This window comes from Artemia franciscana, chromosome 21, assembly GCF_032884065.1.
Source record: "Artemia franciscana chromosome 21, ASM3288406v1, whole genome shotgun sequence".
Taxonomy (NCBI): Eukaryota; Metazoa; Arthropoda; class Branchiopoda; order Anostraca; family Artemiidae; genus Artemia; species Artemia franciscana.
In genome coordinates this window covers 32,799,851-32,824,992 of record NC_088883.1, presented here as the reverse complement: position 1 = coordinate 32,824,992, position 25,142 = coordinate 32,799,851, and the positions used below count along the sequence as shown (strand labels likewise).

Sequence of the window (25,142 nt, the reverse complement as noted above, 5' to 3'; positions counted from 1 at the left end):
TCACGACACAAAAATTGCAAGTATAACGTTAGCATAAAACACTCATTTACTGCCTAATGTGAAATGAAACCTTATGAAAGCTCCAGTTAAATGTACATATTGGAAACTACCCTCCATCCCGATACAAATAGTTGTGTAAAATCTCACGGAGTATTCCCAAAAAGCGAGCTTCTTGAGGGGCTATCTTACGAAAATGTAAGCCTAATCCAATGAGAAGTAGCTGAAACTTGAATGTATATCAAACTTTATTAACTCGAACCACTAAATGTGCAGCAAATACAAAAACATTCAGCACACTTCAAAGCTTTTCTTGTCTATTTCGAACCTTTCCTAGACTGTTCGAACATTTCCTTGACTATTTCAAATCTTTCCTCGTCTGTTTCGAACCTTTCCACGACTGCTTCGACGCAGGCTATTTCGAAGCTTTCCACGTCTTTTATGAACCTTTCCTCGACTGCTTCGAACATTTCGCAGGCTATTTCGAAGCTTTCCACGTCTTTTATGAACCTTTCCTCGACTGCTTCGAACATTTCGCAGGCTATTTCGAAGCTTTCCACGTCTTTTATGAACCTTTCCTTGACTGCTTCGTACATTTTGTAGGCTATTTTGAAGCTTTTCATGTCTACTTGGAACCTTTCCTTAACCTCTTCGAACCTTTCCTTAACCTCTTCGAACATTTCCTTGTCTTCTTCGAACATTTCCTTGTCTATTTCGAACCTTTCCTTAACCTCTTCGAACATTTCCTTGTCTATTTCAAAGCTTTCATTGTCTATTTCGAACCTTTCCTTAACCTCTTCGAACATTTCCTTGTCTATTTCAAAGCTTTCCTTGTCTATTTCGAACCTTTCTTTAACCTCTTCGAACATTTCCTTGTCTATTTCAAAGCTTTCCTTGTCTATTTCGAACCTTTCCTTAACCTCTTCGAACATTTCCTTGTCTATTTCAAAGCTTTCCTTGTCTATTTCGAACCTTTTCCTGACTTCTTCGAACATTTCATTGTCTATTTCAAAGCTTTTCTTGTCTTTTTCGAACCTTTCCCTGACTTCTTTGAACATTTCCTTGTCTATTTCGAAGCTTTTCTTGTCTATTTGGAACCTTTCCTTGATTTCTTTAAACAAGTCCTTGTCTAGAAATAAGAGATTTCCACATTAATTAATTTTTTTATCAAGCTCTGAAGGAAAAAAAATAGTCTGGCCTACTCATTCAAAAAGTCTCAATGAAGCCATAGTAATTTATTCATCAAAAAATCCGCCCAACTCTGTTGTTAATATGCATTTTACTACTATAGGAAAACAGTATTGGCTTTCAAAGAGGTTTTCTTGGTCATTTTTAATCAGCACCGACCAGATTCACACAAACGAATTGGTCTGACGAAAGAGATATCTACATTCCCATGTTTCATTACGCTTGAATCATATTGGCATCCGTGGTGTGGTGCCTCCCCCCTCTGAGATTTTTTTTTCTAGATCCACCCCTAGCCCAAGCTGAAAATTCTAGAATTAAGATTTTTTTTTTGTTTTTTCCTACAACAATTACTGTTGCCCATTATGCTTTAAAACTAAATCAAATGAAACACTGTGTATATCCTGGTTGCCAATGAGACATCTCAACAATATCACAAAAATGACTGAGGGTATTAAGCTGAAATTTTCTGGGCTACTACTATCACTACTTCTGCTCTTACAATTTAACTAAATAATGAGTGTAAGCATATCCAGGTTTTTAACGAGCAGAGATGATTGTTTGGGAACGATATTGTTTTATTCCTGAAATCAACTTGAAGAGGTATAAAACTATATTAAACAATAGGCTACTACTTGTGTGTAGATTTTCAAAAGGATGTAAGTTGTTAAAAATTGTTGGATATATTCCTTCAATATACAAATAGCAAGCCAACTAAGGATTCTTATAGAAAAAAACCGAAAAGATATAAATTATGATTTTCTTTCTCAACGATAAAGACTATGTTAATAACAAACGAAAAGAAATGTATTAAAAAAAATCTTTTCCCACTAAATTAGTTTTTCAAAGAAAAGTGAAGAGCTCTATTAAATCAAAATAGTGCAAAAATTGAGTCAAACAATCTTCCAAGCGTAAAATAACCGCAAATCGCCGTCGATAAATCAATAAAACCCAAAACGAACAGAAATTTCAATATATTACCTAGTCGAACTCAAAACGAGCAGACTCGCATGAGTAAGACTGACAACTCCCTTCCCGTGAAAAGACTGATAAGTCTTGTTTAGGCCGGGAAGGTATTAATAATAGAATACTAATTGCTCATTTTATGACTTTTATGACTAACTGACGGGGATATTAGTGACTCAGATGAATTTCACTTACAGTTACAGGAGCAAATAGACAGGGTTCCAGGTAAAAATCTGGTGTTTTTACTAGGAGATTTCTACACCCGGGTCGATTGAAATAGGTATAGATGGTATCCTAGCCTATATAAATTAGGTGTAGGAAAAGAAAACAGTAATGGATACAGACTTTTGCAATTTTGTAGGTATAACCATCTAGTTATAACCAATACGGTGTTTGGTCATAAAATGGCCCATAAGTTGACACGTACTCACGTGATGGTAAGACAACAAACTTTATTGATTATGTTATAGTATACTGAAGACTGGCAGGAACAATACAAGATACTAGGGCATATAGGAGTGCTGTTATTGATATTAGAAGCAAAGATCACCATCTAGTAGTGGCTAGGGTTAATTTAAACCTGAAATTTCGGAAGGGCAACTACCTCCCGGGAAGTTATGATGTTGGTAGATTCCAGGATGAGAATTTGAGGGAAACTTTCCAGGAACAGTCGAATACTAGACTTAAGAGTTTAAAATTTGACAATGTGGAAGATGGTTGGAATAATTTTGAAAAATACATTTGTGAAGTTGCTGATGGTGTCTTAGGGAAAAAAAGTTAAGACTGCAGCTAGGAATATTAGTGAAAAAGCTTTATGTTTAATAGAGAGAAGGGGTTTGTACAAAAATTATCTTAGTGATAGATCATATGAAAACAAAAGGAATGTAAAGAAAGTGGAGAAAGCATGAAAATATGAACTAACGAGGTTTGAAGTGGAAGCAATGGATAAAATTGCTGAGGATCTGCAAGATACAGCTAGACGGCGTAATAGTAAAATATTGTACTGGTATGTTAATAAATTGAGAGGCAGCAGTCAATCCGGACTTGTCCTAGTTTAAGATGGGAACGGGGCCACAATTAGTGATAAGGAAAGAGTTAAAGAGAGATGGGCTGAACATTTCGAGAATGTGCTAAACCGAGATACAGTTGCAGGAAAATATGTAGAGGAAAATGAAAAAGTTTGAAACCTTGGATGTGGAGCAAGATTTGTTTTGTGAAGAAGAATTAGCGACAGTACTAAAAGGATTAAAAAATAATAAGGCTCCAGGTGCTGATAGTGTGGTAAATGAGTTTCTTAAATATGGTGGCACCGAAGTTAGAAATGAGTTACTGAAGATTATGAATATGATTTTTGAAAAAGGGGAAGTACCTAAAGATTTTAGGAAAACCTTAATTAAACCACTGTATAAGAAAGGTGATAAGAGTGAGTGTCGTAATTATCGAGGCATTAGTCTGGTCCCTGGAGGTAGCAAATTACTTAGTATTATGATAATTTTTAGACTGAGGGATGCTGTAGACAAAATTCTAAGAGAAGAACAGTGTGGTTTTAGAAAAGGCAGAGGATGTGTCGACCAAGTTTTACTCTTAGGATAACAATTGAGAAGTGCCTTAGTTGTCAAACACCTTTGGTCCTCAGTTTCATAGATTATGAGCAAACGTTCGATTCTATTGATAGAAGAACTTAAGCAAAGGTCTTATCCTTACATGGTGTACCGGACAAATACATTAGAGTGATTATTGCTGTGTACGAGCATAATACTGCGGCAGTTAAGGTAGGAAATGAGGTTGGTAGCTGGTTTTGTATTAAATCAGGAGTTAAGCAGGGTTGTGTTCTATCCCCCTTTATATGGATTATTTTGATGGACTTTGTCTAAAGGAGCACAGGGAAGGCAATGTGAGACTACAGAATCAAATGGGGAGGAAAAACTCACCCGGACTTAGATTATGCTGATGATTTAAGCATCCTAGATGAAAGTGTGAGCAAAATGAATAAACTTTTAGAGGTTTTGCGAGTTCAGGGTGCTGGAATAGGTTTGAAAATTAATGTTAAGAAGACTAAGTCACTAAGGCTAGGAATAAGTGGAGATGAAAACATGACGTTGGGACGCAAAAAAGTTGATCAGGTGGGCTGCTTCACTTACCTTGCTAGTATTATTAGTAAAGAAGGCGGGAGCAGTGGAGATGTTAAAAGTATAATAGCCAAGGCTTAGGCTGTTTTTCACAGTTAAAATAAAGTTTAAACGAATAGAACGATAAGTCTGCAAACCAAGATTAGAATATTGGAAGGTACAGAGATGACGGGGGTCAAGTATGGCTCTGAAGCATGGGCGCTCCGAAAAGCGGATGAATATTTACTAGATGTTTTCAAGAGAAATTGCCTACAGATTGTCCTGGGTACCCGGCTGACTGATCGTATTTCTAACAGTAGACTGTACGCAAAGTGTGGTTCAATCCCGCTTTCTAGGGCTATAATGAAAAAAAAGTTAAGATGGTTAGGGCACGTTCTGCGGATGACGGAAGACAGATTACCAATGATTGTCCTTTTCGGCCAATATAGGGCTAAACAGACAGCAGGTCGTCCTCGTCTGGGGTGGGAGAATGTCATAAGGAAAGATTTAAAGGAAATGGGAACTTCTTGGAAAGGTGTAAAGATGGAGGCTTTGAATAGATTGGGATGAAGGAAGAGCGTACGTAGCAGTGTTGGCCTGAGACAGCTTGGTGGTGTGGTGAATTGTTAGTAGTAGTAGTAGGTATAAATAATACAGAATTGAAATTGAGAGATCTGTCTTTTAATTTCAAATTCGTTTTATGAGTCGTTGAAAAAAGTTACCTTGGATACATGTGATGCGCCCCAGTCGAATCCGGCATCGAAAAGAAAAGTCCCTATGAATCCTTGGATGACTCCTGGACTCCTTAAAAGTTGGAGGAAGAAAAATAATCTTTGGAAGGCTTACAGGTCCTCTAATTTATTATTACGTGATCCTCGGCTTCAACTTTTCGACTTCAAGGCTTATACAAGAGTTTACAATTCGCTTTGCCGAAAGGCTAAATTGTTGTTTATTATAAAAAATTCTCTGCGTGCGGTAAAGACAATAGGAAGACATGGCAAGAAATCAAATCTGTTATATGGCCATCTTCTCTGCCTCCTGTCCTTTAAGTATTGTGATTGACGGCGAAAATGTAGAGGGTAAGCTAAAAGTTCAAGATGCGTTTACTTCCTATTTTGCTAATATCGACAAAACTACAGTCTCTTCTGCAAGTCCTTCTTCTTTTCTATCTGATTTTAGGTCCACCTTGTCCTAAATCAATGGGATTGGAACCTGTCTCTGAAGCTAAAATAGCCAGAATTGTCAATAGTTTGAGGGATTCTTCATCTTCTGGCCCAGACTGTATTTCGACTAAGGTTGTCAAGTTCATTCTTCTAGTCATCGTTTCTGCCCTCAAGAGACTTGTCAATCTTTCTTTTGAAAATGGTGTCTTCGCAAGTGCTTTAAAACGTGCTCGTGTTATTTTTTTTAAAGGTGGATCAAGGAACGATCCTGCTGATTATCGTTCCATATCACTGTTTAGTAAAATTTTTGAAAAAAGCTATACTTTCTCGACTTCTTGATTTTCTTAATTCTAAACACTTTTTTCATGATTTTTAGTTTGGTTTTAGGGCGATGCATTCAACTGAGCATGCATGTGTAACTCTCTTGAATTATTTACATTCAATTCATGACGTTATTTACAGAGGGTTGGGGTATGGCTTCAACCATCTGACACCTTGCAACAGAATCTGGAACACGCTCTCAGAGTCTGCACGAAGTTGCCACTCGTTTGGTATGTTCACAAATTATGTTAGGGAATTTCTATCTAGTAAATACGTTTTTTCCAGTTTCCCTTGGAGTTGATATCTCTGAATTGAGTTGGATATTTAATTGATTTGATGAAATCATGCACTACACCCTGCCTAGGTTGTCATTTTGGGGATTATTAAGGTGGGCGACTGAATTTTTTTTTTTTTGTGTTGGTATTTTTTTTCTGTTCTTTCCCGGCCATGGAGCCTTATGGGGGAGATTGTGTTGAAGTAGTTTTTTGTTTATGAAATTTATTGTTAAATAAAGAACTTAAAACTCAGTGGTAAGAGGCAGAAACCTGGCATTTATGAATCAACCGCTTCGAACCCACTCAGTATGTGTACCTAGAAATAACAGATTCGGTGTTTGAAAATATCCTCATGATGCAAAAAGACCACAACCCTCTTAAGGTTTTACAATACCCAAAGGGTAGTAATATAAAGAACGGATGTCCTACATTTCACAAAGATTAAAGAAATTATAGTTTCTTGGGGATTTTTTTTTTTTGGGGGGGGATAGACTGGGCAGAGGTAGGATGAAAAGATAGTAGGATAAAAATATGGTATGATGACAGAGGAGTGTCCACCAGCGCATATGCCACAGGTGACAAAGCACTTAGACAAGTTTTAGCAGGATGCCTTTGCTGACAAGACAGTTGACTTGATAGTTAAGCTCTGGGCCAACTTTTCCCTTCTGTTTTGCACTGTATAAAACAGACTAGACTTGTTGTTGAGCTTTTTGGAATCGTCAAATGATAATTTCATATTTAAAAGAGCTTGAATTGTTCTTACCACTGTGAAACGACCAAAAGGTTTAAAAGTTTTTAGGTTCAACTTGATTACTTACTTTAATCTCTCTCCATTTTAGGCTTCATCTATTCATTCATATAAATTTCGCTTCGTGGTACATTTGACTTAATAATTCATTTCAATTTCTGATCATTTTAAGTCTAACATAAAAAAAAATTTAATTCTGCTTATTTTAAGTTTTGAATACTGTTCTTTATTTTTATTCGAAAAACTTCAAAACACTTCTTTTGTAATTAATAATAAAATAAATGTTGTGCCAGTTAGGTCACATTTCACGAGTGAAGTTTAAGAGGTTGCCAAAATGGTGCGTTTCAGAAATCCAACTGCTACCAAACTATAAAAGTTAGACATCATAAAAACGGGAGCGGGCTATAAGAACAGATTTAGAGAAAGTGAAAATTTCTATTGATGGAACATAAAATGATGTTCTGAAAAAAATGCAGTAGGGAGGGATTAAGCACATCTTCTAAGACATTCAGGCGGCCTAGTGCTGCGATGAGACGTTAGGAGTAGAACGTTAAGTGAGCATTATCGACCACTTAAATAAACCTAATTGTCGTGTTTTAGATTTAGATCAAAATTGCCATTTCATCAAGTTTGTTGACAATATCGTTTTTCCTGATACAAATAAACAGAAAAATATTTTTGGTTTTTAATTCCAGAATTTGTGGATTTTTTACCAGAACTAGCGAATTTTGAAAAATCAATATACTATTATTTTAACATTTATTTTTGATTGGTGTCACCTACGTGTTTTCACCTTACTAAAAATTAAAAAAAATAATAACTTTCGTGGAAAAGTGCCAATGCCTCAAACTTTGATAAAATAAAAATTTAAGGCAGAACTGTCATAATAAATACAAAAATAAAAATAAATTCAAGATGTCAATTTCATAATTTCACAGACAACCTACTTATGAGCCATAGATCAAATCTAGTTATGAAATTAGAAACAAAAATATACTTTTTTTATTCTGCTTTTTAATTCCAAGTAGTACTTCATGTATTATTATTTTAAATTAGAAACATTTCCTTTTCTAAAAATTTTAGATTTTACCCAAAAATCAGCAACTAAACAAGAGAAAATTATATATATAAGAAAAAAATAAATATAGGTTCCGATTCAGTCCGATGATAATTAGTTTAAAATTTTAAAATTCCCCAAAATCAAATAATATTCCCAATAAAAATAAAAGCATTAAAAAATAAGAAGACATCAAAATCGGCATCGACATAAGACTCTAGATTTTTGGGGAAGCATTTATTCCCTAAAAGGGTGACACCTCAATAGGGATTAAATGTCTCATAACTCAAAGAGCGTAATTTTAGGACAAAATTACATCATTTGAGAAAAGGCGATTTCTGTAAAGAAGTTTTCCAAAACAGTGGATAAAAAAAGAAAGTAAATAAAATCTAAATAGGAGTAAACTAGGGAGTTGTAAATTTCTAATCTGGAAAGACTCAAACCAGATTGCAAATAATGCTGAAAACATTAGAGCATGATGAATATGGGATTAGAAATTTAATGATTTTGCTCAAGGAGTACACCAGCTTAAAATAGACAATATTGAAAAAAAAAAACATTTTACAAACGGACATAAAAAAGTTTTTTTTTTACATTTTTTTCTAGCTTCCATCAGAATCTAGAAAACCATCTATTTCAGTCACTGGTTGCTTAGAGCGTATTATTAAAAGCCTGAAAAAGAAACAAATCAGAAAACTAACCGGATTCCAAATCTAGCAGGTTAACGACTAGCTTTTCTCCACATATTTTCAACACTGTCATCTTCAACAGTTTATCAGACACCAAAAACTTAAATTCATCCAAAATCGACTTTGGGACACTTCGCCCTTCAAAGCCATCAAGTGTGCAGTTTAAGGCTTGAGCAGGCATAATTGTCACTGTCTCTGTGCGTATTGGCATAACTTTATCAATTGGCACGTAGCTCATGATCCCTGTGTCAACAGATTTCAGGTAAACTTTAGGCTCTGTCGGCTCTGTAAGGATAAGACAACGCTGATATTGTGAGTTTGGTCCAACAGCACCCAAACACGGTTTCATTGCAGACATTTGACTAACCGGCATCTGCTCAAGGCTGCTTGTATAATTCGGCGATTTTAAAAACGTCTGCAAGAGAGCAATCAGGAAATAAGTCATTATAATAAGCAGTATTTTTGTTTGACTAAAGTGCAAACATATGGCTAAGAACCAGAACTAACTTTAGTCAACTTGCCACAAGGCATAAATAAGGTAGGGGAAATGCACTAAATGATTGAAGTGCTTCCAAGACTTCAAACTGGCCAGCAGAGACCAAAAAGCTTGAGTAATGGCTCTCAACTAATCAAATCCTAACAATTTTGGACCCGAGCCAATAATAAACACCACGAAATTAAGAAGTCTTGGCTTTCTTAAGACACCGGCTGATGGAACTGAGAAGTCAGTTTATACTCGCACACTAAATGCTCGGGAAATCTTTACTCCTCTCTAAAAAAAAGCAACTACCTAAGAAGTAGGCTAGAGATCCTTATAAAAAAAAGTCAGAGCTTTGAACGCAATTGTCCAAGTTATGCTGTTCTATGCTTGTGAGACATAGCCAATAAAAACTAAAGATGCGAGCACTTTGGACGTATTCAACCACCACTGACTTAGTTATTTTGTCCGCATTAACAAATGGAACAGAGTACCTAATCAAACAGTTCGTGGCAACAAACTGCAAGTAGAGAGTGACTCAGCCCAATACTTGTAAAAACTAAAAAAAAAAGAAATGCTGACAACCTTGGATGCACAAAAGAATCGGAATTTAATGCTGATTCCAGATATATATAGTTTGAATTTTAGTCTTACCTATTAAAATTACAAGCACGAGAATAATTTCCTGATTATTGAAAAAGGGAGAAAACACCTCAAAAAAGTCAAGAGATTCTGATAAAAATCATGGCATTAAATTTAGCTTATCAGAGAACTTAACTATATAGATTTCAAGTTCCTATCTACAAAACTGTGCCTTTAGGGATGATACCATTGTAACTTACAGCCCTTTCCCCAGTTCCTGGGAAAAGGGTTGCAAATTACGTAATTTGTGCATTGTTCACATCGCTACATTGGAATGAAACTATCCTACCTCCAAATGTGCTACGAATCAAACTATCCTATGTCCAAAAATGGAAAAAATCGATTTTCAATCTATCTAGTGCTAAATTGTGTGCTGAATCCAAATTTGCAGTCAGAATTGGTCCTACGCCCCTAGAAAGGCTTTTTCTTTCTTATATTATGTTGCAAATTTGCTTTTCTCACACCTTGAAATTATTCTATGTCCTTATTTGGACTTGGGCTAGTTTCAAGCAGTAAATTTTGATGAGTTGCAGGACATAGGATAGTTTGTTTGGACTTAGGATATTGCCATTCTAAAGTATCGATACGTCTTTTTGGACATGGGATAGTTTGATGGCAACGTTTGCCTTCACCATCATCAATATTTATAGTAAAAATTTGCAATTATAAAGGAAGGGTGAAGTTGCAAAATGAATAGAGGAAGAATGCTAATGGAACTAGCTAGAGAGAAGGTCAGGAAAGGTAAGAGAAAATTGCCTGATTCTTATTCTTGTCCCTTTTTTTGCCTTTTCAGTGTTATTATAACATTAGACAGTAGACCATTTAGGTATTGTGCTTTCCTTAGATATTGTGGATTTCTTCAGGTCCCCTCTGGCGACTCTGGCCAGTCACGTCAGCTCATTCCTAGGTAGATCAGTCAACCACAAACCCTGATTTTTGGATACCCTATGCAAAACGTTGGATACCTGTTGGCACTCTAAACCTGACCTATCTCACTATGGGTGAAATCTGATTGGTTCATTTTTGAGCTTCAGTCACATCATCAATACTTTATTGGCAACAGATATCCACTGTTTGGCATAGGGTATCCAGCGTTAGGAATAGGCGAGCGTCTGGCATATGGTATCTATGCCAAATGCTGGGTATATCCAACGTTTTGCAAAGAGTATCCAAAAATCTGGGATTTGTGGCAGACTGGGGTAGAGTTCCTAAATGTATGGTTGCTGCCATCCCTGAGCTATACCCACTACTGGCACTGTGCCCACTAGAACTGAGGGATTCGATTTTACAACATCTGATCTACTATTACAGTATTATCTGACCTTTCCACTAATACTGATAAAGTCTTACTGGTTACACACCATCTCTTAGGTCAAACTTAACATCATCCCTTCTGCCTGTTCACTAGCTCTACAGTGGGGAATATGAAATGGTCGATGTGACTACTAAAATGTGCCGGACAACCTGTATTACTGGTGGACAGTGGCGTTAATAGGTTCAAATGAGCCATGATTGCTCGGATGTTGTAAAAGAGAGTGAGATTGTTGCTTGTAGCTGTAAAAACTTCAGTCTAAATATTTTTTTAGAGTAGGATTTATAGGTTTACAAGTCCATTAGTAGTTTACAAGTTTTCTAGACTTCCTGGATATAAGTCTTCTATACTTCCTGGATACTGCCCGTTTATTTTATAGAGTTTGGTAGCATTAAGTGAACTGAACTGAATAGGCTGAATATTTGGAGCATATAAATAGTAAACATAAAGCCATACAGTATTGTCAACATCTGTGATTCAGTGACATCAGATTTTCTCTAAACATCTAACGTGGCAACCTTTAAATCTGGCAACAATTTAAACAACATAAAAAGCTTATTTTATTTAACTCACTGCTGCTGCAGTTATCGGGGCTTCAACATAAGATTTGACTGCCCTAAAAAACAGTACTTATGTATGACATTGACGTAACAATTTCTTTTTTTCCAGGTTCGGCAGTGACAACAACTACTGGCAACAAATCTGACTGCAACTCTAACGCAAATTATTTGAGTCCCCCAGAAACCTCAGTAATTTACTCAGGGGAGTTGGGAAGAATGCTATGGGCCATGACCACAGAAGCTGGCAGGTCGTTTGAAACGAATGAAACCCGTGCAGATTCACATTTGACGGTAAAGACTAGTCTTGACCTAGAAATGATGCAGTGCATTCCTGACACTCCTCATGTGTCAGACACTCCTATTCTGAATCTTGACGTGTTCTTTCAAATTAATGAGCAAGGCTCTAGAGCAGATCTTTCTGTGCATAACGATTCTGCCCTAGGTGCAAGCGAAACTACCATTCAGGATGAATCCGAGAACTTTTGTGAGCTAGGCATTACTGGTGCTGCATCTGCTTTTGAACTTAGTGGAATAAAAGAGAATGGGAATACCTCTGCTAATAAACTTAGTGGAGTAGAGGAAAATGACAGTGCGTCTGCTGGTGAACTTAGTGTAACAGAAGGAAGTCCTACTGCCCAGGGAAAGAAGAGGAAGAGAAGACCTTCCAGCTGGAAAAGACACATAGCAAAGAAGATGTTGAATGGTGGCATTAAACACATTAGTAGCAAAGGAAAGACTGTGCCAGAAAGGACTATGAAAGGGCCTTGTAAGTGCAGGATGAAGTGTTATGAAAGAATTCCGGAAGAGACTCAAATAAGCATTTTCAGGTCTTACTGGGAATTGGGTGATATTAATAGACAAAGAGACTACATACTTCAGCAAGTTAGTCAAGCCAAAAAAAAAACATTCTAGGATACATAAAAGCGATAATGATAATCATGAAGAAGGAACAGAGGGACAGAACAATGACACTGAGAAAGCAGAGAGGAGGGTGTTTTCAATAGCGTATTCCTTGTGCATTAATGAGGAACCTGAGAAAGTCTGTCGACTGTTTTTCGTAAATACGCTAGGAATTTCTGAACAGATGGTGAAAACTGCGTTGAAGAAAAAAGTGCCTGGTACGGGAGCTTCGAAAAGGGATGAAAGAGGTCGAAAAGAGGAATCCCGCAGATTCACCAATATAAGAGAACTTAAATCATGCAGGGAGCATATAAAACTTTTGAAAAAAGCCCCAAGCCATTACTGCAGAGCTAGATCTAAATCTCAGTAGTCCTATTTGGAAGATGGGATCAAGAGTCATGCTCACCTTTATAGACTTTATCGAGAGTGGTGCCTGGAAAACAATAGACAAGCTGCAAGATCCGACAAATACAAAGAGATTTTTCAGCATGAGTTCGATCTCAGCTTTTCCGTCCCAAAAAAGACCAATGTGACAAGTGTGTTGCGATGGAAAATGCAAGCCCTCAGATGAAAGAACAGTTGACTATACAGCACAGTGAGCACATCAGAAACAAGGAAGAAAGTAGAAAGTTTATGGCAGAGGAACAAGAGAGAGGAAAGTTGGACCCTGAAAGGATTATCATAGCGTGCTTTGACTTACAAAAGGTCCTACAGTGTCCGCGTGGAGAAGTTTCTTCTTATTACTATAAGTCGAAACTTGACTGTTACAATCTCAGTATCTATAACTGCAATACTCGCGAAGGAAACTGCTACATGTGGCATGCAGGCACTGCTAAGAGGCTCGTCAGAAATCGGGAGTTGTGTTTACAGCTTTATTGTGAGTAAGGTAGAAAAAGGAGCAAAAGAATTCGTTTTCATAAGTGATAATTGCGGAGGACAAAACAAGAACAAGAATCTTGTTTCCCTTTATTTATACTGTGCCAGTAAATTTAAGATAGTAATTACTCACATGTATATTGAAACCGGGCACACGCAAAATCAAAACGATTCGGTCCGTGCTGTCATCGAGAGATTTGCTAAGAACCAAACAGTGTATGTGCCTTCTCAGTGGTTTCAGATTGCAAAAAGTGCATGTTTGAAGAGTCCTTACAAAGTAAAGGAAATGGGAATGTCTGATTTCTATGATCTTGATATGCTATGTAGAGAGACCAGTGATAATTTTAACGTCGATATTAACGGGGTTAAAGTGAACTTCACAGAAATCCAAATGTTGAAAGTTGATTACACATTGCCTGACATGATTATTGTTCGGACCAGCTGGGCAGCTAAAGACATCAAGATGATTGAAACAATCAGGAGGTCAAGAAGGGGGAAAGCTTCAGTGAAGAAGTCAGCTGGGTCGTGCAATTTGCAAAAGCTGTATTCTGGTCCAGTTCCAATTCGCGAAAGAGTGTACCGCGATATTCAAGATCTTTGTAAAAAAAATTTGATTCCTGAAGCTTATCACCAGTTTTTCAGAAACCTTCCGTTCGATTGTTTAAAAGAAGGTTCTGCGGAGTCGGATGATTCTGATTAACTTTGTTTTATTTTTCTCTTTTGATACTTCGAATAGTAATTTTCATTTTGTCATACTTTGAATATGATTAAAATAATATATGGTGAAATATTTGATATAATACGGACATAGGATTGACTGTGCCTTCCTTCAGCAGGGCTTCTCAGATCTGTAACTATCCTATGTCCGAAAATTAGACTTAGGATTGTCTCGTTCCGATGTAGATAATATAACTACCATCCTATATCCAGTTTTTTCGACGTTCTGACCTAAGTAGGTCAAAAATATCTTCACTAATACATAGCCAATACGAAATAAACTCTACAGTCCGGGTGTTCCCCTAAAACCTCTTTTTGAAGTACTGGAAAAATAATCTTAAAAACTTCAAATAGCTCTCCTGAAAAGTAGCGGTTTTGGACGTAGGATAGTTTGAATCGACGCCCATTTGGAGGTAGGATAGTTTCATTTTAGTGTAGCGACATATAGTATCTGTTATTGGGAAATATATAGAACTTTTCTTGGAGGAGGGTGGGTCCATAAAAAGAATTTCCCGCTGAGAAGAGATTTTGGGGGGCATTTTCCAGGAGAAATTTTACACAGGGAGGGTTGGGGGGTTTCAGGCACGTTTGAAAAAATGGCTAGAAATAAAAAAAAAGTGCTTTTAAGTGAAAGTAAGGAGCAACATTAAAAAGGACAGAAATTAAACGTATGTGAAGGGACTGCCCCTTCTTATACCTTCACGCTAAAGTGTGACTTTTTGTCACGGATAAAACAAAAATCAACCGAAAGTAAGGAGCAACATTAAAAGTTAAAACAAGTAGAAATTATGATGTGGAGAGTGGCCCCCTCCTCGAAAACCTTGCCCTTTTCACTAAAGTTTGACTCTTTGTTCCAATAATTTAAGAATGACTCCTGGAACACAAAAGCTGTTTAATAAGAAAGAGTTGTTTTAAAAGTTCTTGAAAAACTTTATCGTAAAGACCGAGGTATTGAGGAGGGGATTACCCCACTAACACACCTAGTAATTGCTGTTCGCTTTAATGCTGCTACTTACTTTCAGTTGAAAAACCTTGTTTTTTTTTATTTAATTTCATATCGTTATTTCGAATAATAATGGGAAATCCACCTCTCCATCCATGTGAAATTCCCTTACCCCACGACAAATACTTCCACGGAAAGAGCCTCCTATGTTAATCTCCCCCCCCCAAAGATGTCTGTATATTTTCCAATAAATACTATACGTAAACAATGGGCTAAGTTCATAGCTTGCAGCCCTTCCCTCAGGGGGGGGGAATTATTCTCAAAGACATAGTTATTAGATCTTTCGACTATGCTGAACAGAATGGCTATCTCAAAATTTTGATCGTACAACTTTGGGGGAAAAGGGACGCGGGAGGGGTGCTAGTTGCTCTTGGATATTTTTGGTCACTTAAAAAGGGCACTCGAACTTTCGATTTCGATAGAATGAGCGCTTTCCCGATCTTCTCGGGTCACTGGTTCATATGACGACTCTATTAAAAAAAAAAAAAAAAAAAAAAAAAAAAAAAAAAAAAAAAAAAAAAAAAAAAAAAAAAAAAAAAAAAAGCTAAGAGCTCCTCATATGGCACTTGTGAAGAGGCCGGAACAGCAAAGAGCTCATATGGCATGAGCTCTAGTGAAATTCTAAGAATTAATAGATTGATTTAAAAGGAAAATCAGAGGCTTAATGCCGGTCATGAGTCACGAGGTCCTTTTAAATATCGAAATTCATTAAGATCCGATCACCCACTCGTAAGTTCAAAATACCTCATTTTTTCTAATTCTTCCTCTCCCTTCAGCCCCCTAGATGGTCGAATCGGGAAAAACGATTTTATCAAGTCAATTTGTGAAGCTCCATGACGCGCCTGCCGTTTTTCATCGTCCTATCACGTCCAGAAGCACCAAACTCACCAAAGCACTGACCACCACCCCCTAGCTCCCCCAAAGAGAGCGGATCCAATCTCATTACGTCAATCAGGTATCTACGATATTTGCTAATTCTACCCACCAAGTTTCATCCCGATCTCTCCACTCTAAGCGTTTTCCAAAATTTCCGGTTTCCCCCTCAAACTCCCCCCAATATCAACAGATCTGATCGGGACTTGAAATAAGAGCTCTGAGACATGAGTTCTTTCTAAATATCAAATTTCATTAAGAACTGGTCACCCGATCTTAAGTTAAAAATACCTCAATTTTTCTAATTTTCCAAATTAACACCCCCCAGCTCCCCCAAAGAGAACAGATCCGTTCCAATTATGTCAATCACGTAACCATAACTTGTTCTTATTCTTCCCATCAAGTTTCATCCCGATCTCTCCACTCTAAGCTTTTTCCAAGATTTCCAATTCCCAAGATTTCTGTTTCCCCCTCCAACCCCTATGTCCCCGGATCCGATTCGAATGGAAAATGGAGCATCTGAGACATAAAATATTTCTATATATCAAGTTTCATTATGATCCAATCACCCATTCGTAAGATAAAGACACCTCAATTTTCACGTTTTCCAAGATTTTCGGTTTCCCCCTCCAACTCCCCCCAGTGTCACCAGATCTGGTCAGGATTCAAAATAAGAGCTATAAAGCACAAGATCCTTCTAAATATAAAATTTCATTAAGATCTGATCACCCGTTCGTAAGTTCGAAAGTCTAATTTTTCCGAATTACCCCCTCCCCCAACTCCCCCAAAGAGAACGGATCCGGTCCGGTTATGTCAGTCACGTATCTTAGACTTTTGTTTATTCTTCCCACCAAGTTTCATCCTGATCTCTCCACTCTAAGCTGATCTCTCTATTTCCAAGATTTCCGACCCCCCAACCGACCCAACAACACTGGATCCGTTCGGTATTTTTTTACGGTCCCCCCCAGATCCCCTCAATGACACTGGAACCGGTCGGGATTTAAAATAAGAGATCTGAGTTACGAGGTCCTTCTAAATATGAAATTTCATAAGATCTGATCACTCCTTCGTAAGTTAAAAATACCTCATTTTTCTAATTTTTCAAAATTAACCCTCCCCCACAACTCCTCCAAAGAGATCGAATCCATTCCGGTTATGTCAATCACGTATCTAGGACTTGTGTTTATTTTCCCACCAAGTTTCATCCCGATCCCTCCACTCTAAGCGTTTTCTAAGATTTTAGTTTTCCCCCTCCAACTCTCCCCAGCGTCACCGGATCCAATAAGGATTTAAAATAAGAGCTCAGAGATACGATATCATTCTAAATATCAAATTTAATTAAGATCCGATCACCCGTTTGCAAGTTAAAAACACCTCTTTTTTTCTAATTTTTCCGAATTAACAGTCTCCCCCACTCCCCCCTTCCCTGATGGTCAAATCGCTGAAAAGACTATTTATAATTTAATCTGGTCTAGTCCCTGATACGTCTGCCAAATCTCATCTTCCTAACTTATCTGGAAGTGCCTAAACTAGCAAAACCGGGACAGAAAGACCGACAGACTGACAGAATTTGCGACCACTATAGGTCACTTAGTAAATAAAAAGTGCCATAATAACTCTAGATATTCTAGCGATAAAAGAGAAACTCTTTAAAATATAATTTGTATTTAGTAGAGTGCAAATAACGTTCTGTCATTTATAGGGTTTAGGGGGAGCTAGCCCTACTGGTACTTGTGGTAGTTTATGCTTGTTGTAAATTTTAATCCGATTATTCAGTTTGACCTCTGTTTTTAGGCTGCATTTATTCATTCAAAGCACAAGATGATGTTATTTCTGATCATTTTAGATTTCCCGATCCAGAAATTTCGGTCATTTTTTTTCAAATTTCTTTTCTTTTTGGAAAAACGTACACAAAATTTCCTTCTCATTAGGTTATAGTTAAATGTTACGATTATTTTTTTTTATGTAAATACTTCTTTCGTTATTCTGTTTTATTATGTCGTTTTAGATAGTTCTTTAAACAATTTGATAAATACATATTAAGAGTTGCTGCGTATTATAAATTTTATTGTTGCAAAACAAAAAGACCTAAGGGGAGTGAGGGCTCGCATCTCATAGCATCATCCTCAAAATGCAATCTCACTTCCCTGATTAGAGGCAACTGGATCTCAGAATGTTTATTTCTAGCAATGTATGGCCACAATCAGTTGTAATAGAATGCTTAGATAAACGAACACAAATGCTACAAAATTGTTTCCTGTCTGACAGAAGCTTAATTTACCAGGAGGCAGGAGTACCAGCTGTGGTTGTGGCCTCTCTTGTGCCGTGTATATATATATATATATATATATATATATATATATATATATATATATATATATATATATATATATATATATATATATATATATATATATATATATATATATATTAGTTCATCTGGTATAATTTGTGGCGCATAGGGCGTCAACAAAGCCTTTCCACTCGTCCCGGAGCGATGCTACAGCAGTGACATCTTCCCATTAAGATACTAACGAAGTCGCAGTCATCCTCAGATCTCGGTCAAAAGTTCACCACCAAGTATTCTTCGCAAGACCTTGTCTTCTTCTGTTGCCTAGTTTCTAGTCGTAAGCTGTCCGAGGAAGGCGGCCTTCTTTCATAAGGAGTACATATCCTAAATATGTTCACCTCTTCTTCCTTAAAACAGCAGGAATGAGAGGCTGGCAAGTTCTATTACTAATTTAAGAGTTACTAACTCTCTGTTGCCAGCTTATAGTCAAAATTCTCCTTAGGCACATATTTTCGAACCCAAGAATTCTCTTTCCGAGCTGTTGATTCATTTTCCAGCACTCACTCGCGTAGAGGAGTATGGAGAGTAAATAGCTATTGAAGAGACGTTACTTAAATCGCAAAGAATATTTGCTGCTCCTTCAAATGAGATTTAGTCTATTAAAAGCTCCGGTTGACTAACCAATTCTGGTTTAATCTTGGCCATTATTCCACTATCACAATCGATCCAGCTACCTAGGTATTTGATATCCTTCACCTGTTCTCAAGTTTTATTCATGTTATTCAGAACAAGTGATGAGCTTATGATGGACATGATGGACATGCTCTTTGATTTGTCAACGTTAATGGTCAGCGCAACTTTTTCTGAATTTTCCATAATTGCGTCAAGTAGCTGTTGTAACCTCAGAATCTTCTAGCAAGAGTAGATCATCCGCGAAATCTAAATCCGAGAGTTACTTACTACTTACTTTTACGCCATATCCAGAGTTTGCGTAGTTGCGTAGTTTATGGGATTTTTGTAGGTTTGTACTGGGTTTTATGCCACATTTTGTTGGGGTCGAAGATTATGATGGAGTTTTTTCTTCAAACGTAACATTTCACTTCCATTTTTAATCGTTATGATTTTTACTGTCACTTGTCGTCTAACAGTTGTGCTATTAGAAGACATTTGCGTCTTCTAGACATTACTTGTGCTGTTAGGGGGACATTCTTTCTTCTTCACTCCATTTTTTACACGTTCTGATACTCGCTATCGCGTCTTAGGTATAAAACGAGACGTTCACTCCTGGGAGGGGGGGGGGAATGATGTAATTTATTCTCTGAAATATACTCAATACGACGTCAATCATGTGTTTCTTGAGTGATTTTGTCTGCATTATAAACACTAAAACCGGTATAACCACATTTGAGGCAAATATGATGTCACTCTCGTCTTTTTTAGGCCACAAAATCCCATGATGCCAATTTTCCCCAAAAAATATGGAGCCGTTATAGACAAAATTATTACTCGTTTAAAGAGATAGTATATATATATATATATATATATATATATATATATATATATATATATATATATATATATATATATATACATTTGTGTTTGTGCTGTTGCATTGGTGATTTCTCTTTTCATGATATATATATATATATATATATACATATATATATATATATATATATATATATATATATATATATATATATATATATATATATATATATATATATATATATACATTTGTGTTTGTGCTGTTGCATTGGTGATTTCTCTTTTCATGATATATATATATATATATATATACATATATATATATATATATATATATATATATATATATATATATATATATATATATATATATATATATATATATATATATATATATATATATATATATATATATATATATATATATATATATATATATGTTTGTGATTTAGGGTTAGAATAATTTTATTATTTGCGGACTTTTGGCTTGGCTGCTGGAGATGTTTTGGACTTCGTTTTGCTTGTCGTTTTGGTTTTATTTTTGATTTTATGATGAATAAGACTGGGAATATTAATATTCAAATTGGTCTGCCGAGATTTCTTCATCCTGCGAAGTTTTAATAAAAGCACTTTATATAAAGCTTCAATGTTTATTACCTGGTCATATAAATTGTAAAGCAATTAATATTATTTAGTTAATAGAATGTAAAAATTGTCATTTACAATATGTGAGGCAAACTATTAACATTATATATAAGAGATTTTCAGGACATAAAACTACAATTACAGGGAAAAAACTAATAATTACCTTGTTCACCTGGTTCTAGTTCTAGTTCACAATAATGGTACTTGCTCTTTATCTAATCTGACTATTACAATTTTAGAAAACCTGGACCTAAAGAACTTTATTAAAGAAGAAAAAAAATAATAAATTACGCAGACGAGAAGGTTATTGGATCCATGCTCTCGGTACGGCTTATCCTTTTGGGCTAAATGATCGAGTAGCTAAATATAGAAATATGTCCGGAGTAGTTGCTAATTGTATTAATGGTTTAATTGAGCACCCTTGTTTTAATTATACCATTAAACATAAAAACCGATCAAGAGGACATCGGAAAAATACTAGAAAGAATCATTTGGATTTAAAAGTATTTTTAATCGATTTATGTCAGATATTTGAGACTAATAGTATGGCTAGTATAAGAAAATCTTTAAATAACTTATCAAGGAATAACTTATTCTGGATTGCAAAAAATAATACAACTATGTGATTCTACAATTAAATTAATTTATGACGCAGTTTGTATTTTAGCTAAAACAAAATTTATTTCAAATTATAATAAATCTGTTTTATAAAAAAATTTTCGGTTTTAATAAAATTTTAGCACTAAACGAATATAAGATATTAATTTGCCAGGAAACTTAAACCAGTGGAGAGTGAAATTTCCCCAATTAATTTGATGCATAAGAACAGTGCCATTTCAATGTATATATTCTCTATATTCAATGTTAATATTCAATATATTAAATATATTCAATGTATATATATATATATATATATATATATATATATATATATATATATATATATATATATATATATATATATATATATATATATATATATATATATATATATGTACAATGTATATATTCTCAAAAACAATAGGTCAAGAGATTTTTAACTATAATTTAATACTTAAAAAACTTGACAAGGAGAGTAATTGGAAACCGGTTTGTAATTCTTACCATATGTAAAACATTTTATAATATGTAACAATTTTTACCATATGTAAAAAAAAAGTAAATTTTTACCATATGTGAATCAAACTTACGAACATGTTGTAACAGGGGATTTGTCCATTATAAAGCATCTTGATCTTCAAAATATAATGAAGACGGGGTCTAAATTCCGTCCTTCCTACCACATAAAGCCATCAAGCATTCTTAATGGATTAAAGAATGATTTAAATTTATACATTAATAAAATGTGTAAGAAGGGAAAACTACTAAGGAAAGTTTTCAAAATTGGATGAATTCGATTTTGACTAGTGCACGAAATAACATATATAGTATTAATTCAAATAATTCTAAGAAATTTCAATATTTTATAATGCTAATACGAAACAACCAATAGCTAATATACAGAATGAGTTTGTAATTGTATCAGTTGATAGAGCTAGTAATAATTTTGCCATAATTTGTTAGAAATTCTTTAGTGGTATTTTGTTAAGAGTTAGGTACAGCAAATAAATACGAAAAGGCTTTTCTAGAGGATAATAGTTTAATTGAAAATATAGAAGAAAAATTTTGGAAAAATTCAATATTAAAATTAATGACAATGATAAAAAGTTTCCTTGCTTATATTGGACGGCAAGATTTCATGAAAATCCGCCTAAACAATGTTTTATTGCTGGGGCACCAAGGTGTCCAACCAGAATTGTGGCTCCCTGACCTGTAGTTTCATGAAAATCCGCCTAAACAACGTTTTATTGCTGGGGCAGCAAGGTGTCCAACCAGAATTGTGGCTCCCTGACCTGTAGTTTCATGAAAATCCGCCTAAACAACGTTTTATTGCTGGGGCAGCAAGGTGTCTAACCAGAATTGTGGCCCCTGACCTAACTTTAATTTAGGGAACATTAGAAATAAATTTACAGCATATTACTCTTGAATTAAAATTTTTCTAACTTTAATCCATAACTTTAGTCCAACCAGAATTGTGGCCCCCTGACCTATAATTTCATGAAATTCCGCCTAAAAACGTTTTATTGCAGGACAACAAGGTGTATAGCCAGAATTGTGGCCCCCTGGCCTATAATTTCATGAAAATCCGCCCAAACAACGTTTTACTGCTTAGGCAGCAAGGTGTCTAACCAGAATTGTGGCCCCTGACCTAACTTTAATTTAGGGAACATTAGAAATAAATTTACAGCATATTGCTCTTGAATTAAAATTTTTCTAACTTTAATCCATGAGATAGACTCTTTGGCTATGGTTTCAACAAAAAGAGTCGATTCATTTGATTTTACTACACTGCATACAAATCTGTCACTTAATTTAATATTCGAAAAATTGAAAATGGTCATTAAGAAATCTTTTATTTGGTCTAATATGGGATTTTTGAAAACTGATGCTTTTAATAAGAAAAAGCAAAATTTCTTAGAAAATAAGAAAAATTTCTTTAGAAGGACTATTAGTTCTAGATGTTATAGCTTGGACATGATATATGATTTACTGGAATTTGGTTTTGATCAATACTTTTATAAGGTTTAATGGTAATTTATATAAACAAATTATTGGCATTCCTATGGGTGGAAATACCTGTCCATTTACAACAAACTTATTTTTAAGTCAATTAGAATATGAATATACGTTAAGTAAAAATAGCCAAAATAATGTCAAATATTACCTTTCAAATAATAAAAGATATCTGGATGATCTGTAGGTAATAAATTTCGCGGAGTTCATGAGAGGTTCCAAAAAATATTCATCCACTAGAGTTGATTCTGGAGGATAGCTATGGGACGGAATACTCTGACCATTTTTTAGATTTAAATATTAATATTTCAGATAATAATAAATTAGTTTTTAAAATATGTAATAAAGTTGATGATTTTAATTTTGAAGTAATCAATTTCCCATTCCTCGAAAGTAATATACATTCAAGTATCACTTATTAAGCATTTTATTCCCTACTATTTAGGTATGCAAGAATTTGCAGTAATTACACAGATGTTAAAAAATAAATGTCAAACGCTTAGCTAAAAATTGATCTTAAGCGGTTTTTCTGAAAAACAATTTGATGGCAATTTAAAAAATTTAGTTTTCTGTGTAATGAACTTTTAGGAAAATAAACAAAAATTTTCAAGAAATACTGAAGAATATTTTAATGTAATTTCTCTTTTTATTTGTCCTTTAGGATTTTCGTATTTATAAAAGGTTTCCGTACCAGCTTGAAGGACTTTAAACCTACAATTGGTTCCAGGAACCAATAAAGCACTCTATTTTATAACCCAACTATGGCCCATAGAGTCTGTAATTGTTCCAAATTTGTATTCAAGTTTCACTGACCAATGGCATTCCAATATGGATAGAACTAATCTTATTTTGTATATATTTTTTGAATAATTTGACTAATATGCATGTATTTTACTAGTTTTACCTAACATAGGGATAGCATAAAAGAGCTTTATGGTAGACGCTCCACCTTGCCAGGTAAGGAAAGTAAAGCTTCGAAACATATTTAGGCACCTGGTATTCCTCTGATGATCCCTTATGGAAGATAACTACATGGAAATATTTCGCCAGATTTAAAGTACTTCTGCTTGTAAATTTACAATGGCTTACATTTATTAATGACGACTTTGCATGGATTTCGACTTGGTTGACGGTTTGGTTATACTGTTTTGTCCTAGGCAATTGAATAGATAAGTAAGGTTAAAACCTCGTTCAAGTGCACATTTATCTTAATTGCTGGATTAGGATGATAGCTTTTTTCTTCTTTGCTCTCCTTTTTTTTTGCCAAGTAATTACCTCTAAAACATTACATAAATATAATATATTTACACTATATATATATATATATATATACATATATATATATATATATTTGAGTTGAAAAAGATAAGAATAGCGCTTATTTCGAAAAAGTTTTAGATATGAGATTTCTATATTCCTATAGTTCCATAGGCTTAAATTAGTGCACAGAGACGGTCATGGACCCCGATATTTTAGGGGCACAAAATTTCAAACAATAATCTACCGATTACAATCATTTGGCAATTTCTGATTTTTTTTTTTCAAATAAAATAGGGAATACAGTTAATAAATGAAAAAAAATTAATAAATCAATAATTAATAAATGAAAATAGCAAAAAAATAATTGGATGATAAAAATTAAAATAATTTTGTTGATAAATAAAAATTTGCTAAAATGTTGTGGGAGATAGGGGTAGGCTAATAAAAATTTTGCCCAGGCGCAAGAGAAGCCAGAACCACCAATGTTTGTGTTTGGGAGCTGTAAAAAAAATAAAAAATTAAATCAATTGACAAGATATAGATTAAAGAAGAACTAACCCTTAAATTTCCCAATTTTTTAAATAAGAGAACTTTTTTGGAGCCAAACATCTAGATTTTTACAAAATTGAATTATATTCCTCAGAATTTTCCTTTGTGGATAATAAAATCGACATATTTTCATTGAGTCCTAAACTAACCTGACCTAAACATTAGAGTACAATTACTTTTAAAGTAAAAAAATATTTAAAAGAAATCTTACTTCAAATGCTTGAATACCGCTTTGAGCCTTCTCTTGAACAACATAGAAATTGGAAGGAGATTCCATGTTTGTGACTACCACATTTGCTTCAAAATTGCTTTGGACATTCAGTTTCTTATAAGAAGTTGGATTCCCAGGAGCCAGGTCACAAATGGATTTGGGTGCAATCCAATCCCCCAATATATGTGAAACATTCCTTGATTCATAGTACAAATG

The 25,142-nt window shown here is 34.9% G+C and overlaps 1 protein-coding gene across 1 annotated transcript; it reads right to left on the bottom strand.

The window, feature by feature from the left end:
* Positions 1–227: 227 nt before the first annotated feature.
* On the bottom strand, positions 228–25,139 carry LOC136040936 (probable inactive protein kinase DDB_G0270444). The gene is made up of 3 exons (XM_065725365.1): positions 24,927–25,139; positions 8,522–8,924; positions 228–1,126 (listed from the first exon to the last, which is right to left on the bottom strand). The coding sequence occupies exons 1-3, from the start codon at positions 24,990–24,992 to the stop codon at positions 315–317; spliced, it is 1,281 nt and encodes a 426-aa protein (XP_065581437.1). The 5' UTR covers positions 24,993–25,139; the 3' UTR covers positions 228–314.
* Between the last annotated feature and the right edge of the window lie 3 nt (positions 25,140–25,142).

Coding starts and splice junctions, on each gene's coding strand:
- LOC136040936 (XM_065725365.1), bottom strand. CDS start 24,992: ATGGAATCTCCTTCCAATTTCTATGTTGTTCAAGAGAAGGCTCAAAGC. Junction 8,925..24,926: donor GCGGTATTCAAGCATTTGAA/GTAAGATTTCTT, acceptor GCTCTCTTGCAG/ACGTTTTTAAAATCGCCGAA. Junction 1,127..8,521: donor CCTGCTAGATTTGGAATCCG/GTTAGTTTTCTG, acceptor TCTTATTTCTAG/ACAAGGACTTGTTTAAAGAA.